The 15,690-nt window shown below is 45.9% G+C and overlaps 1 protein-coding gene across 1 annotated transcript; it reads right to left on the reverse strand.

Annotated features, from left to right (window-relative positions):
- Nucleotides 1-172: 172 nt before the first annotated feature.
- On the reverse strand, nt 173-14,509 carry LOC126529104 (uncharacterized). Its single transcript, XM_050176706.3, has 4 exons — nt 13,301-14,509; nt 10,899-11,222; nt 6,799-6,963; nt 173-5,105 (listed from the first exon to the last, which is right to left on the reverse strand). Exons 1-4 carry the CDS (start codon nt 13,994-13,996, stop codon nt 4,623-4,625), a joined length of 1,668 nt encoding a protein of 555 aa, XP_050032663.1. The 5' UTR covers nt 13,997-14,509; the 3' UTR covers nt 173-4,622.
- Between the last annotated feature and the right edge of the window lie 1,181 nt (nt 14,510-15,690).

Raw genomic sequence — 15,690 nt, forward strand, 5'->3', positions numbered from 1 at the left:
CACATGCTTGCCACCAGTGCTCACTCGCCATGGCTTTGTCGTTGGCTGTTCTGCCGTCAAAGTGGCACTCCAGCGCAGCCTGCGCCGACAGCTGGGGTGCTCCAAACAGGTGGCCGGAAGTGACCAATTCTGGTCTATACTAAACTGCTGGCCAAGATGATCACAGAGCCAATCTAGGACAGGAAGCATTTCTTTATTTAGCTGTAGCTTCCACTCGGACAATAGTCATGGGTCAATCACAGCCCCACAATGCGCACGTTACATTGCATGCTTTCGATAGGCACTCAACATGGTGTCGACACCATTTTCTGCGGTCTTCACTGCAGCCTTCATTATGTGACGTGCATATAATATCACAAACAGCTTCCTTTGAAAACTGGGTGGAGCAATGTACACTGTAGGTCAAAAGCATACGGGCTACGTTGCCTGTGACAGTCAGGCTGGCTACAGGCTGTTTAGAGGAGCACAGACGGAAAATCTTTCTATTGTTTTCATTGCTTTATTCGATAGCCGTTGGGGTCAATAGCTATGCTATGTTGCCTCGATTCCCCGAGAGCACAACAAAAAGTTACATTACCTTTTAGTGCGACCGTTTCAAAGCATGCACCAAGCGCAGCACAGCTATGGAGACTCATCTCACGTACACACTATACTCGTGCTGCCAAAAGCAGAGTCCTTTCAGCACACAGCAAGACAAAGAGGGGAGCATATTCCCCTGCGTTTCCAAGAGGAGCGAACAATTGAAAGAACTGATTTGACATTTTTGGGCGACATGGACATTGTACAGCCCTCAACGAACGCACCAGGCTGACAAGCTGGCTCTGAAGTTCTTCGCGAAATCGCGAAAGCGCCACCTCCACTTTTGGTGGTATGATGAGTCTCCTTCACATCCGAAGCCACGTTGCGCCAGCTGCACATTTTAAACAGGTCGTATAAGAGGTGCTGTAATCAATAATCTGTGGCGCTTTCGAGTAATTGAGGCTTCACAGCATAATTGCGGAGTCATCATGTCAGTACTCCTTTAAGAGAGTTCCTATGGTGTGTCGTACGTCCCACTGTCCTGGTGAATGCCAACTCTCACGCTTGCGATCTAGAACTCCAGGGTATCAAGAGCACCACGGCAACCATACCACACAGTCAGACGACACATACGTGAAGGTTACACATACACATACGTGAAGGTTACACATACACATACGTGAAGGTTACACACACACATACGTGAAGGTTCACATACGCGTATGTGAACGTATACAGTGCCCTGTATACGTTCAAAAAAGGTTGTGCCTGAAGCTTGATGGGTAAACTAGCTGCCACTGCAGATACACCCTGTAGCAAATTTTTTTTTTTTTTAGTTCACTGACCTGAAAAAATAATCTTGCTGCAGCCAATGCGTCCTTTCTCAAATCGCAATGTGCAGTGGGTAGTATTTCTCCACACGACCAGCACATTGTGTAGCTAACTCCAGGACGAGTGGTGAAGTCCTAGAAATTATTTTTTGTCTCACAAATTCCGTACTCCGAAAGCTTTTGTTGCTGGCTGCATTTATACTGCAATGACACAAATAACCAGCTTTCTGCAAATTTTTACCACGCAGCTGGTGCCACAAAATTCAGCATTGATCACCGCAGTGCAGTTCTGTGGTTTCACCTGCTAGGTGTAAATCGACACAGAGAGAGAATAACTTACTTAAACAATGGCTCTAGGCATATTTGGAGAAGTGGGAAAGGGGGTATTGATTCGCTTTCCCGCCTCAGTGTCGCCCCTGTAGGCCTAGCCGTGTCAAATCAAACAAATGATCTCGATAATGACAACATATCGCTTATACATTGTAAACAAAACAAAAAAATCAAATTATGGGGTTTCACATGCCAAAACCACAATCTGATTATGAGGCACGGCAGAGTTGGGTACTCTGGTAATTTGGACCACCTGTTTTTTTTTTTTTTTTTTTTTTAACATGCACATAAATCTAAGTACACAGGTGTCTTCGCATTTTGCCATCGAAATGCGGCCACGGTGGCCGAGATTCGATCCCATAACCTTGTGCTTAGCAGGCCAACAATATAGCCACTAAGCAACCACGGATACATTGTACTCTGGATGAAACTAATCGGTGGCTTATTTTACCATTTTTTCTTGATACGAAAGAGAAGTAGCATGCGCAAATTAGCATCGAAGCAGGCAGCCTAGCACTTCCCAGTAATCTTGCTGAAGCGTGGTAAACTCCATGCATATGCACACACGTGGCAGCCGCTATTGGTAACAGTAAGATAAGCTATTATAAAGCTCTCTGTTTCGAGCTGCCATTTTCGCTCCGAAATTGGTCGAAAATGGCCCTTTCCGGTGGGAAATTCTGTGTCTTGGATGCATTCATTGCCTTCTAAGCACTACCAAAAAGACACTGCCACTATTGAGGTCACAATTAGGGTCACCATTAGGGTCAATATTGAGGTTAGGGGCATGCGGCAAAGGACAGTTTCAGGATCGAAATGGCGAAAGTTTCTGCCCATAGAAATGTACAGCTACCAGCCGCGACCGTCGCTCGGAATAGAATGAACAAGAGTCGAATTAACGCAAGTCTAATGTAACAAAACAATGTTGTCATCTGTCGACTTCACTTTCAGAAAGATTGCAGTTTCATCCGAAAGGCAAAGCATCGATTGCGATAGCAAATTAGTAAGCTATACGAAGTAAGGATAGTAGATTTATTGGCTGTACAAACTTGGAAGCATTCGCTCACTAACTAAATTAACAAGCATGGTGTCAGTGCGCCCTGGCAAACATCGGCTCATCACACTTGATGACCGCTGACACTCGCTGTCAAAATGCTAGCATGAGTAAGCGCAGCAGCGAGCAAAGTGACCTTCGTGCTGTCTTTCGCTTCAGTGCAAACTGGGTGGCAAGAGCACAGCATGCACATCGATATGAGCCGCTTGCAGATTGCTTTAAAGATATGGTGTGCGCCACCCTGTGTAGCTGCACACAGTACGCAGTTGCTGCCGGAGTTGGACCCCTTCCCCCCCCCCCCCCTCCTTTTCATGCTGCCTCCCGGACTCTGTACTCCTTTGTGCATGTGAGAATGAGCAGTGATCATCGGTTTCCCTTGTGCGCTGCAGCGAAATCGCAGTTGCTGCCAGAAAACAACCCTCCCCCTCTCCACACACACAGCCTTTCACATGTTGGAAGATCGCATGTTTCCTCTCGGCTCTCCTCCCTTTCACGCGCCAGATTGAGCCGCGATTGTCGGCTCCCCTCGCATGCTTTCGCTTGCACATACAGCATATGGCGACAGTGTTATCGCCCTTGGACTTTATACGGAACATCGCCGTGACGGCGATGCCGACGGCAAGAACGCGCCTGGAGTTTCCACGTCATTGCTATCGCAACAAAAAGATGAAAAGCCAAAAACTAGCGCCAGCCATACAGGCTATGCACATGCACGCACAACACAGAAGAATGATCTAGTATGCTCATGTGACTACAGAGGGGCATAAAGCGAGACAAAATCGCTGAGGAAGGTAAAGCACGGGTTTAGGTGGGGTGGGTGGTGTTGAGAACCTTGTCCAATAGCGTCAGTGAGGAGTCGATTCCCACTTCCGTGTAATGGAAGTGCAGACACACAGAATAACACACGTTGGTTGTAGCAATGGTGGAGCAGTCACGACCATCTTTGCTTATCACTTGAATTATGTAGGCTTTTTCTCTTGCAATACATGCTACGTACAGGGCATGTCAGCATGCCATTGTTATGACATAGTCAGTGGCTTCCCGCTTCCATAGTCTTCGACGTTGTTCGCTTCACTTGAGCAGTCTATTGCCAGCAGCGATCAAGGCACTGACACTGTCCACACCGACACAGGTGACATCACAGCTTTGCAACTTGTGCATCAAAAGCTTTCCAGAAATCTACCGCGACTTGCGCAGTTAATGCTATTCCTGGTTTGCGAAAGGCATTATCAGGAACGTTCAGCCTCTGTTCGCGGTGTCGGCCTACTAAATCACCGGCGATGATCACCAGGACATCCAGTGAAAAACCAAATTATATACACAGAAGGCTGAAGAAAAGGAGGCAGCTAAGCTGATTTTAACCACGTGTCTTTCAACCAACAGCGGAGACTGATCTCTGGGGTGTCTCTTGAGGACTGCTGCAAACCCATGGTTCATCACAGTTACTTCTTTCTTGTCACAACTGAGCATTTAGCCCCGACAGCTACCTTCACATGTTTCAAAACTACTTTATGCTGCTTTTACACCTACACTTAAGAAAGCATGAATCAATAACAGCTACATGCCTATTCAGTCTGTCTTCAGTTGAAAGTAGTGTACAAGTTGGTGTTATACAAGCTTTGGTGTGTAAGACTGAACAACATATTTGGGATCTATAAACGGGGCTACATAGTTGGCACAATGTGCGAAGAGCATTTAAATTAGAGATTCAAGAATGGGCTCGAGCATGGGTGCAAAGCCGAGGTGACAGAGGTGCACTATGATGTGTAAGGAATGGGGATAAAAAGGAACATTTGAACATTATCACGAAACGCTGTTCATTTCTGAACTAGATGCTAAAAAAATTTTTCCAAGGCACACACACACACCTATCTAGCTGCTTCTCCAACAAGTCAGGTTTTACCCAACGTCGCCTCATCTTCCTCTTTGAGCCAACTGTCCCCTCCAGCCTTGCCATCAACTTCTTCTTCATCATCCTCTTCATTGCTTTCCTCGTACGAAACGTCATCTTCCGCAGCCTCCGTCTCCTGGCGGCTGGGAAATGACTCTTGCAGTGGCCTACCATCATGGCGCAGTGGGGCCGACCGACTCAGCTCGGATTCTGACACCTCCTCGACCCGCTGACGTCTCGGCTTCTCCGGTCCGTTCCAGTAGAATGTCGTGAGGAAGAAGATGAACAGTTTCATGAAGATCATGGCTGCAAACAGACCTAGGACGCCGATGCAGATGAGGTTCACGACGTTGTTGAGCATGCTCCACCAGGTCTGGTGCTCGGCGAAGTTTCGCGCGAACTGCCCGAGCGCAGTGCCAAGGTTGGACAACGGGTTGAAGAGGGCCCTGGACAACAACTCGGTCAACACGAACAGTGGATTGACCTGCGATGAACGTGAAGGCATGCCGACAATGCATGTACAGTGGGGTCGGCCATTAAGAGAAGCACCAAATTAGCGTTAAGGGACTGACCAGTTTCAATATGAAGGCTCAGATCAACTTAGTTTTGACATGAAGGCTTCTTTTAGCAATAGTTTTTTACCATAATACTGAGCATTTCACAAATAGAAGCACCAGCACAACGTGTCTGTTCCAGTTAAACCACTGGTGAGTTTCCACTGAAATTTTGCGGAGATCGCACGTTGCAGTTTAACACCACAATTGTGGTGTTAAATCACAATAACCACCACAATAAAGCAGAAGTGTGTGTAGTCTGTGGTAACGCCATTCAATGGATCAATTTCGCTGTAATGGAACGGTGGTGCCATCTGTCATCACTATGGTGGAGTGAGTCTGACTGAACAGTAGTGGTGTCGTATAACGCCATCATTCTGTTGCACTAAAATCAATATTTTTCTTAGTGGCATTGCAGAACTACCAATACAATAATACCGCTTAACTTAGTAATTTTTCCATAGCTCACCTTCAAACTGACAGTTGCTGCAATGCTGCTAACCATGCATAATTAGCGACTATTTAGTCTATGGTGTCAGTATTAGAGTCGAGCATCTTTCCTTCAGCTCCAAGGGACGTAAGAATTATGCAGTGCTGTTTGTATATATATATAGTACTGCTAAAACTAGATACACAAAATGCCGATGTGCATGTATTTCTTGAAGGAGTACTGACATAACATTTATAACTTTTCATATTTTTGCATTAAATGAAGGTCCTTGACCTTGAAATCTTGGAAAAACATACTATACTCGCAGACAACTTTCTGTGGCAATGAAGAGAAAGCTACGGAGGCAAAGCGCGCATAAGTGAGAGCACTTCTGAAAAGAGTCCCGTGTTTTCATCCGCATTAGTTTAAGTAAGGGAAGAGAAAACATAGACACCTTATTAGCAACAGTTAAATAAGATAAAACACACCACTGAATGTAAACGTTTACTTATTTTGCGGCTTTCCCCTTCCGCCTCTGGGCAAACACGAAACCGTCGCACGTGGAAGCTGGGTCGATTCAGCGTCAGTTCCGAGCAGCCAAAAGCACTGTCAAACGCTGGCGGACTGCTTGGCGCGGTAACATAAGTGCAGAAGCCCCCTTAGCTTTCCCTCCATAGCCGCAGAAACCCGTCCCCGAGTATAGCAAGCCTCAAAGTGACAAAAATGAGGTACGATTAACGGCTTTTCTGCGAGCCATGCTTTTTATTCGTGTGTTGCGACATTATGACGCAGAAGGGGGTCGTGTAGCAGCAGAGCATTCAGGTGTTTTGGCACTCACTCTGACTCACCCAGTCGTCTGCTATGCTATTACCCATTGCACAGTTTGACGCAGCAACATGGCGGACAACCGAGCAAGTTGAGGTAAGTGCCAATACATCACAACGCTCTGCTTCCAAGTGACCGCCTTCTGCGTCACGACATATGCAGCTCCTAGGAAGCAAAACCATAACATGGTTTAACGGAAAAGCTATTAAGTAAATGAGTCGGGGCGCTCTGAGGCGTGCGAGTATTCTTACTAGGGTTTCAAGATTGAAGACTTTCATTTAAAGGGACAAACGAGAGGTCCAGACCGTCATGCGACGCTCCTTTTGCTTACCTTGTGTCGGTTAACAAAATTCAATTCAGTATCTTACCTGCCACACAGGGTCAATGTGCAGGCTTTCGTAGTACTTGTCACAGTCCGCGCCGCTTTCGCGTCCCAGAATCCGCTGGATCCAGCCGGGGCTGTAGCCCGGTTGGCAGTGCTCAGGCGGAACCACGTTCCGCGAGATGTACGCATCTCTTCGCGCATGCTCCAGCTGTCCCCAAAACGAGACAAGACAGCGGCGAGTGTGCAGTTACACTTACGCTTGCCAGAATTGTTTGTTTTAAGTAGCCACACTATACATGCTCAAGAACAGTACGCTCCCTTTGTGATTAATGTGAGGGGCTATAAAAAAAATCTTTTGGACTTCCCAGAGATTCAGTTTAAACTAAAAACGTCCGAATGACGAAACTTTCTCATATATTTAGATACAATTCCAGATAGACCACTTTCACACATCAAATCGATTACCGAATACTTTTAATCTTTAAACAAATTGAAGTACAAAAAGTTCTGTAGTCTGTCCCAGAACAAAAGGAGAAACAAAGAAGGGATTATAGCACCTGGTGCACCATGACAATGAGAGTAATGAAATAAAGTAACAGCACATCCTTAGATGCACGTAGAGCTGGTCGAAAGTTATGTGGAATACTACAGAACCGTACATTGTTAAAAGAGTCCAAACATGCTAGGAATGGCCAAATAATAAATTGTGTAAACCAAATTTCTAGGCTTCCTAGGGCAAGACATAATTTAATTACTGGAAACAATTGCGTAGGAGTAACTTCCTGCGTGCAGTCACATGGAAGCTGATTTCTCCGGGTAACAGCCAGTGTTTTCCTGTACCATAATCATGCAGGCGTGTCTCCACTTGCATCAGTCTTTCTCCCAGTAGATTGCAACAACTGTTGTTGTCCCTTCCAGTGTTTGAATAAAACAAAAGTTTGACAACTTTGAATAGTGATCATTAAATTAAATAAGAATCAAATAGCAACGAGTATTCGATTCATATTCGAAATTTCGAACACTCGCACACCCTTAGTTTAAGTGAACTTTTGGGAACTCGTGTCCATTCACATGACCCACCGACCAGCAACAGCACCCCAGCCAAGAAATGGGACGAACAGGATGGCAGGTTTGACGGGGAGCAGTTGCTCAGGGTTCAAACCCGGAACTACACACTGGCACCAAACAAGGGGCCCTGACTATCTCGGGATGGAATCTGCATGGTGCCAGTGCCAGCGAATTTGCATAACACAGTTAGTGAACATCTTCGGGCGACAAGGTCATGAACGCCAGAGAGTAGTGATCATTACGGGTGAGATTCGGTCCAACAGCAGCGGCAACCACTGTAGAAGAGGGTCGGGGTCTTTGATATGGGCCACGGGTGGCGCCTCTTTGTAGAACTGGAAAGAACTGCCCTCCCCACACAGACCTTGGATGCCAGTGGCAAGTTGTTTTGACCTACTGTCCACGCACAACACCAAGGAAGTGTTGGGACCGAGACGGGTTCCACCAACTGGGGCCAATCACGCACAAAGGTTTCTTGAATGTGCCATACCACAAGGCTCTACAATGTCGCCCTTTATCTAAAGAATGTGTTGTGTCTTGTGTGGAGCCTGCGAGTGAATTTGCCAGGCTGTGTGCCTTCCGCAAGTGATCGGAATCACTGAAACCAAGAAGGAACGACCGTGATAGCTGCGCCTTTAAGGGGTGGGGTCTTGCTCGCGCACTTGGTCGGCAAGGTATTGCACGTGTAGCATCCTGTGGGCTAGCAAAATGAACAATTATTACTTGCCTAGAACAACTCGGCTTGCAGTGTCTGACCGAGCGTCTGACCTTCGCTGCAGTGTGTGACCAAGTGTACCAGCAACAACGAACTCAGCCGGTGAGGTCTGGTGGAACAGCTGTTGTTTGTCTGACACCAACGGTTCCTTCATTCATACAAGGAGTGTGGGGGACTCGCACCAGTTCAGTTGACCCACTGAAAGCAGGTGTCCAATAGGATGAAGGAAAGCACACGAATGGCTTGGAACACGAAGCTCAGACTCGGGGCTACTCCACAAACGTCACTCAATCTATGGGAAACTAAACTGGACGTCCCTGAACAGTTCAGCTTATCAGACATTTCATCTTAACAAACGCATTTATCTTCAGAGCACCTATATAGATACACAGGATCAAAGACCTCATAATGTGTGGAAACAGCTGGGGCAATTTCGATGAGGTTTGTTGCACTTGGAAGAGAATGCAGAGCCTGTTCAGAGCATACCTTTAATCGGGTCTTCAATTCTTCTACAAGAATTCTTCTACAAGAATTAAATCCATTTGTTTTTTAATTAACCATAATGTTTGCTAATCTGTAACTCTGCCCCAAAATTAGATATTATATAGCGAGTCTGTGAAGTGAACTTACTATCAGTGTCTAAACCGAACAAATATGATGTCAGTTTACGGCTTATGTGGAATTGTGGCGTTGCTAATGCGAGTTTTGAAGTACAAAAACTTGCCAAACATAGGAGTTTCTCTTTTTGATGAAGCATAATGTTAGCCAATCTCTAACTTCATACCAGAATAAGATATCACAATTATGTAAAGTGCATCAATTGGAGCCTCTAAAGCGGACAAACACGAAATATTATTTAACCCACAGGCTTCCAAAGCCAGCCAGTTGCCATGCGTAAAAACGGAGGTCTTATGGCAAATGAGCACACATCTCCTCTAGGCTGATCATGGCTGCGCATGGCTGTTGATGCAGCTGAGCGCATACACGGCCCGTAGACCCTATCTGTGGCAGGCGCAAAGACAGGCCAGACGAGATGGCTGGGGCTGCATCTGTGCTGTGTTACCACACGTTTAGTGCTTGAGGTCGCATAAGCTTGAGGTTCAGAGATGCATCGAAGCAAGAGGCAGACAAAGTGTTTGCTCCCCCTCTGCCGGCGCTCTTCACGATAGCATCATCCCACTGCCAGTGACACTAACAGCCACCGTGGCGGAGTGGAGAGGAAAGCTCTGCAGGCTATGCTTTGCACTGCCAATGTGGAGATATTGTCAACGCGCCATGAAACCCTATATTGGGTCGCTGCCTCTCAAATTCAACAAAATAATTTCTTTAATTGAAATTGATTTTTTGCAATAGCCCTAAATGTAGAAAATTTTGAGCACCTATCATGTAACAAAAATCTGTTGGTGACTACTTATTTGCACAATGCATCGAATATCGATACAGCAAAATTCCGATATAACAAAGTAAAGTGCCAATTTTACTGACTTCGTCATATCGTCGAGGTTTAACTGTATGTGTATAACAAGCATGATAGAGTAATTTTGTATAGTTCGCATACAAAGCTGAATTATTTAGAATAGAGGGCCCCATGGCACACGTAATATTCGGTAGCAAATGTGGCAATGTCTTAAGTGAAATCATTACATTGCTTACACGAAGGCTGCAAACTTACCATTACGCGCAGACTAGCCCTATATTTAAGAGAACCATCCAGTACATCTAGTTTTGGCAGTCTCGGACATCCCACTTAATGCAGCTCGATGCATTGCCATACTCGTTTTTCATTGCAGAGCTACAGCTGTGAATTTATCTGAGACCCCAAATCCTAAACTGTTTCAGAGTCCGCAGAACTCAACAAATTTCTGCCAAATCGGAGCATTCCTATATATACACGTGTTTATCAAGTAGGGAAATTGTAAGTGGCCCCGAGCTAAAGCTTCCTCTGAAGACAAAGCTTTAGCTAATGGCTTTGCAAAATGCCAAGGCGGCTCAAAACTGAGTTCCGTGGAACTCGGGTGCAGATTTCATCAGAAAGTTTTTTTTCTTAACACACTGTACTACACGCAGCCTTCTTTAAAATCTACGGTTTGACCACATCTTGTCTGGTTAGGTAGTAAATTAATGTCAAAAGAAAGAGAAGAATGCTAACCAAAAAAATGTTAATAAATATTAGACAAAGGTAATAAGTATTAGGTAACAAGGCTTCTGTATGCAAGCCAACATATCTAACTTATTAACAATGTCTTTTTGGTTAGTGTCCATCTCTTTCTTTTGACCTGAAGCCTTTTGCCCTAATGCCATAGAACTTTCCACCTTCGTTTTGGAAGATAAAGAAAGTCAACTGATTGACTGAAGTTGATCACCTGGTAGCAGAGGGCCCAGTGCCAAACGAAGCTGAGCAGAAGGAAGTAGAAGGCTCCCATGAAGATGAACACCTTCCACGGGCGGCCCCGAATCATTACGATGAGAAAGACGCCCAGGAGGGCGCAGGTCGGAACCGCGAGCCGCACATCCACGGGACCCATGGTCTGGCCCCAGGCCTGGGCCAGGCGCCCCAGGAGTGCATTGGCGCCGTGCGGCAGCTCATCCGGCGTCACCACAGAGCTGGACAGGATGGTGGACAGCTTCTGCTCCAGCTGTGATGACTTGGAGTTGCCGTCTGTGGCGAGCTTCTCCAATGTCGCCACCTGTCGATAGCCATTGAAGGGGGATCTTACGACATGCCACAGTAGTGGATACGGTCAGACAAAGCGATATGCTGCGACATTTTTCCCAAGAAGAAAGATAAAAAGACAGCAGAAAATGGGACATGACATCTGCGCTATTCTCAAACCAATTCTTCCACTGGGAAGTAAAAAATATAACAGTTCCATGCAATAGGTGAACAAGAGAAAATTAGATGCACGGTCAATGACAGACTATTTAAAGAGAAAACAAGCAAGCTATTCCACGAAGCTACACGCTTCATACTTTTGCTGTGTGTCAATTTCAGCTTAACTATTTTTGTTTTTACTTCTACCGAATGTCATGTACCAAAGCCACAGTTTGGCTATGAGAGATGCTACCATGGGGGTGGGAACTCTTATTTAAGTACATACAACAGAATTGAGGTCTAAGCAGCGAGAACTAAATGGTGACATAATTACAACATAAACAAATACGCACACTCAAAAGCCCTACAATAATCAGCACAATGCCAAAAGCAACAAAAATGACAAAATGCAAATGTTAGGTGTGATGGTAGGTTCTAGTTTATTATTGTATGTAGAAAAAAAGAAAACTTAATCGCATTTCTTTCTGGCGAGAGGTGTACCTGGTTGTTAATGGAGACAAGTAAGACAAATCATAAAGTGAAAACTTGTTATAAAGCAAAGAAATGAATTCCAGCTTAGATTCTGTTTTGCGTACACCAAGTGCCCGAATTCCACTAAATTTAATTAGTCTGCTCGGTGAGTCTATAAGAGAAAGCTTCTTATAAACCTAACTGCTTTTCTTTGATTAATTTTGACTACCCAAGGTTTTTTGACAGGCACTGAAACCTCAGTGCGTGAATGCTTTTGCATCCTATAGCCAGTTGGATGTGGCCGCAGTAACTGGGTAGCAGGACACCCTCGACACTGTGAAAAGTGTCACCACCTGTGGACAGGTGCGAAACAAGTGGCATAAGAGTTTTAGAAGCAATTTCTTTCAGAATTCCACTACGATAACCTACATCAGCGATTGGAGCTTTTAGCACGCATTAAGACAAGGACGAGAAAAAGACATGGAACACATGAACACTGACTTACAACAGTTCATATTGAAGCACGGAAGCCCATATATAGGCAAAATCCTGTTCCAGATAACACATGCGCAGCCAACATGCCCAAGCAGCCACGCTAGTGAACTACATTAGTGGTTGGAAGTAAGTTCATAGATATCAACCTCCTAAGGTTCAGATGGCTCTCGCACCTACTGCAAAACCCCAAGCAAGGAAGCCTGCCCAAATAATTAAGTGGCCCTCCAATCACCAGAGGCTATGCTCACTGTGACATTTTCTGTTACAATAGGATCGCAGGCGACAAAGGAACAAACGCATCTGCACGGTTATCACCCTGACACTGGTTTATGGTCCTGCATGTTTGCTGAAGCCTAGTGCGAGACAACAGCTAAGGCGAGACAATGGCACAAAAGTTATGAGAAACTGATTAACAGCGGACAAACTAAGGAATCCTCAGCCTGGAGCCAACGTTGCAACAAGGGAGCTTGTCTAATGCCTCCTTTAGAAAATTTCCACCCACCTTCACTTTATTCTTTACTACAACCTAACTTCCTTGCACTCTGCAGGTGGGTGTGGAGGGGGGAAAGCTATAATAAAAAATCTGCCCAGAAAATCAGCTGTTGCCATGATGATAACAAGGCCCCTTGTCAAATCATTAACACTTCGATGCAGGCTTTTTTATTAGCTCACTTCTGATCAATACGTGCCTTCACCTTTCTCTCCATTTGTCATATGTGAAAGATACGTCAGCAATGTCTTCCAATTATTGACCGCTTTCGTCTTTTGCCTTTAGTGGTCCTTGTGTTTGTATAAGCAGTTTGTTACTTCATGGTAAGAGTCGAGACCGATCGAGGTCTTCGGCTGCGCCGGCGTGCTAGTCGCCATGGCGACACACATTTATCACGACGCATTGGTTGCCATGGTAACATCTGGCCGCGTCCGATAACACGGAATCGTCTCTGTATTCGCAGCGGCTATACTGATAACCATGGCTAAAACACTCACGTCGTCCGACGAGAGAAGAATCTCGAACTTGACGTTCGACGGCATCTCGTCTCCGCCGAACTTGGCGCTGTAGATGACGTTGAGCGCAAGCCGTCGGAGGTAGATGAACTCCCGGTCATGCTGACCGTCGGCAAGCACCTGGCTGAGCCGCAGCTGTTTCACCTGCTCGCCGCACTTTTTCGCCTCGCGTCGCATCGCCTTGCAGTCGCAGTCACAACCCCGCTGCTGAGCGTTGCAAGCGGTCGGCGACGAGGCGCTTTCTTTCGCAGTTTCGCCTTCTTCGTTCGCCGTCGTTTCGACTTCGTCGTCCACCGCCGCCGGGTATCGGCTGAACGTCTCGGCGGCAGCGCGGGCCCGGATCTCGCTGTAGATCTGCGCCCGCGCTTCGGGTGTCGTGGTGTCCTCCGAAATGGGTTCGGGTCGCGCGCCCGAGCTCTTCTTCAACTTGGAGCGCTGCTGCTGCTGCGCTCGCTTGCCGGAGGACGACTTCGACGCGACGCCCATCATGTCGTGCGGGTTCACCCAGCCCTCGGTGTCGCCCAGAATGACGCGCATTCGCGACGTGTCGCCGTCGCCGAAGCGGCTCCGGTAGAAATCTTCGACGTCGGGCGCGTCGGTTTCGGACTGAACCCGCGCGGTTCCGACGACGAGAGACGACAGCAGCAGGACGCTGACGCAACTGAAGCTCGCTCGCATGGCTCGTCTCGAAGGCAGCGGAAACCTTTAGGGAGAGAAATCTAAGCGCGAGCGACTTCGGTTGAGCTCGCGGCGCGAGAAATTTAACACCGTCCCCGACTTTTCATTTTCGACCGCACTGTTTATAGAGAGCGCTGATTTGTAGGCTTGTACTGAGCGAAAGGGTCGTATTTCCGAATCTGCTCTCCGACCTACAGCGTATGCGCGAAGAAACTTTTAAAAGAAGTTTAAAAGAAGTTAATTAATATTTTAGTTTATGTTTCAAATAGACCATTGTTTACTTACATTTTTACTGTTTTGTTTAGCTACGAAAATGACAGTTTATGCGCTTCTAAGTGGTTGGCCTTAGTTGTGTATACATGAATGGCGCCTATTTAAAATGTACTGCCGCATAGAGGATGTTTAAAGTTAAAAGTGCACTGCTGGTGACAGCTTCTACCCTCCAGCATACCGTAGTCTTTGTTGTTTGTTTACAGACCTCTTGATCTGAACCTTTCTTTAACTGGTGCTGGACGATGAGCTCTGAAAAGGACGTAAAAACAGGTCAGTGCTAGGCGGCATCTGACGCTTGTTCACCAGTTTCGTTACGACATATCGCGGCTTTCTTCTAAACTCTAGCTGAAATGGACGAAGAATGAGCCTTGTAACGTTTCATTTTTCTTTTGTTCAGCTTTGACAGAAATCTTGGAAAGCAACGGAGTGCTTCCTTCATTACGCGCAAACTTGCGCTTGGAAATCGTGAAGGCTCTAGAGGAACCGGGAAGCAGCAGGCCTCCTAAACTGCCTCAACAGAACTGTCTCATTAATGAACTCATACTGGAGTACCTCGCCTTCAACAACTACAAGCGAGCCGCGTCTATTCTGGAAGCAGGTAAGCAGCATTATGGAGGCAGAACTTTGTTGCGGAGATCCTGGGTTTTAGCTAACGAGAGAGAGTATACATAAGAAACATAAAGAAAATGAACCGGGCCCAAGTTGAATGTTTTCGCGGACATTTTGTCGGTGCTAGTAACGCCTTGGGCACTTTACTGTCACCATGACGGTTCTGCGTTAAAAGTTTGAACTAACCAAAAATCATTTTGCACGCACCCAATTTTCATTACACGACGTGTCTTTTGCATTGTATTTGCATATCTACCCACTTTAATGTAAGCAGTCTGTCGGTCACACACATACATATATATACCTCTGAGCTGCCAATATTGCTTAAAATTCAGCTGCGGTTTAGCTAACTCTTTGTGCAGACAGAGTTGTTATGATAATATTGATTTCATTCAACAAGTGATCACATTACATTATGACCTCAGATATGGTGACTGTAAGGCGCTGACATGTGTCCTAATCTCTTCAACTGCTTTTCTTTTTTTCATTAAAGTTCCTCTGTCTTGGCTTGTGTAGTCATCATGAACTAGCTTTAACCTTGCTACAAGGCTATGGTGACATTTAAAGCAGTTCTCTGTGTATACATTTTTTTCTTGCGTGGGCATCATCCTTCAGTATCCCGTTCTGCTAAGGAAATTAACTGATACTTGCTCCACAAATGTGTTAGGAAACGCATAAATACCAAGAAGGCAAAAAAGACCGTGAAGGTGTTAGACTATACATCTGGCAATGTGATTGCACTTGCATATACATAGTACTGAGCACTGTTATTGCTTTCCTGAATCGTTGATATAGTGTGCATTGCTTGTGAA

The sequence above is a fragment of the Dermacentor andersoni genome, chromosome 8 (genome assembly GCF_023375885.2).
Source record: "Dermacentor andersoni chromosome 8, qqDerAnde1_hic_scaffold, whole genome shotgun sequence".
NCBI lineage: Eukaryota > Metazoa > Arthropoda > Arachnida > Ixodida > Ixodidae > Dermacentor > Dermacentor andersoni.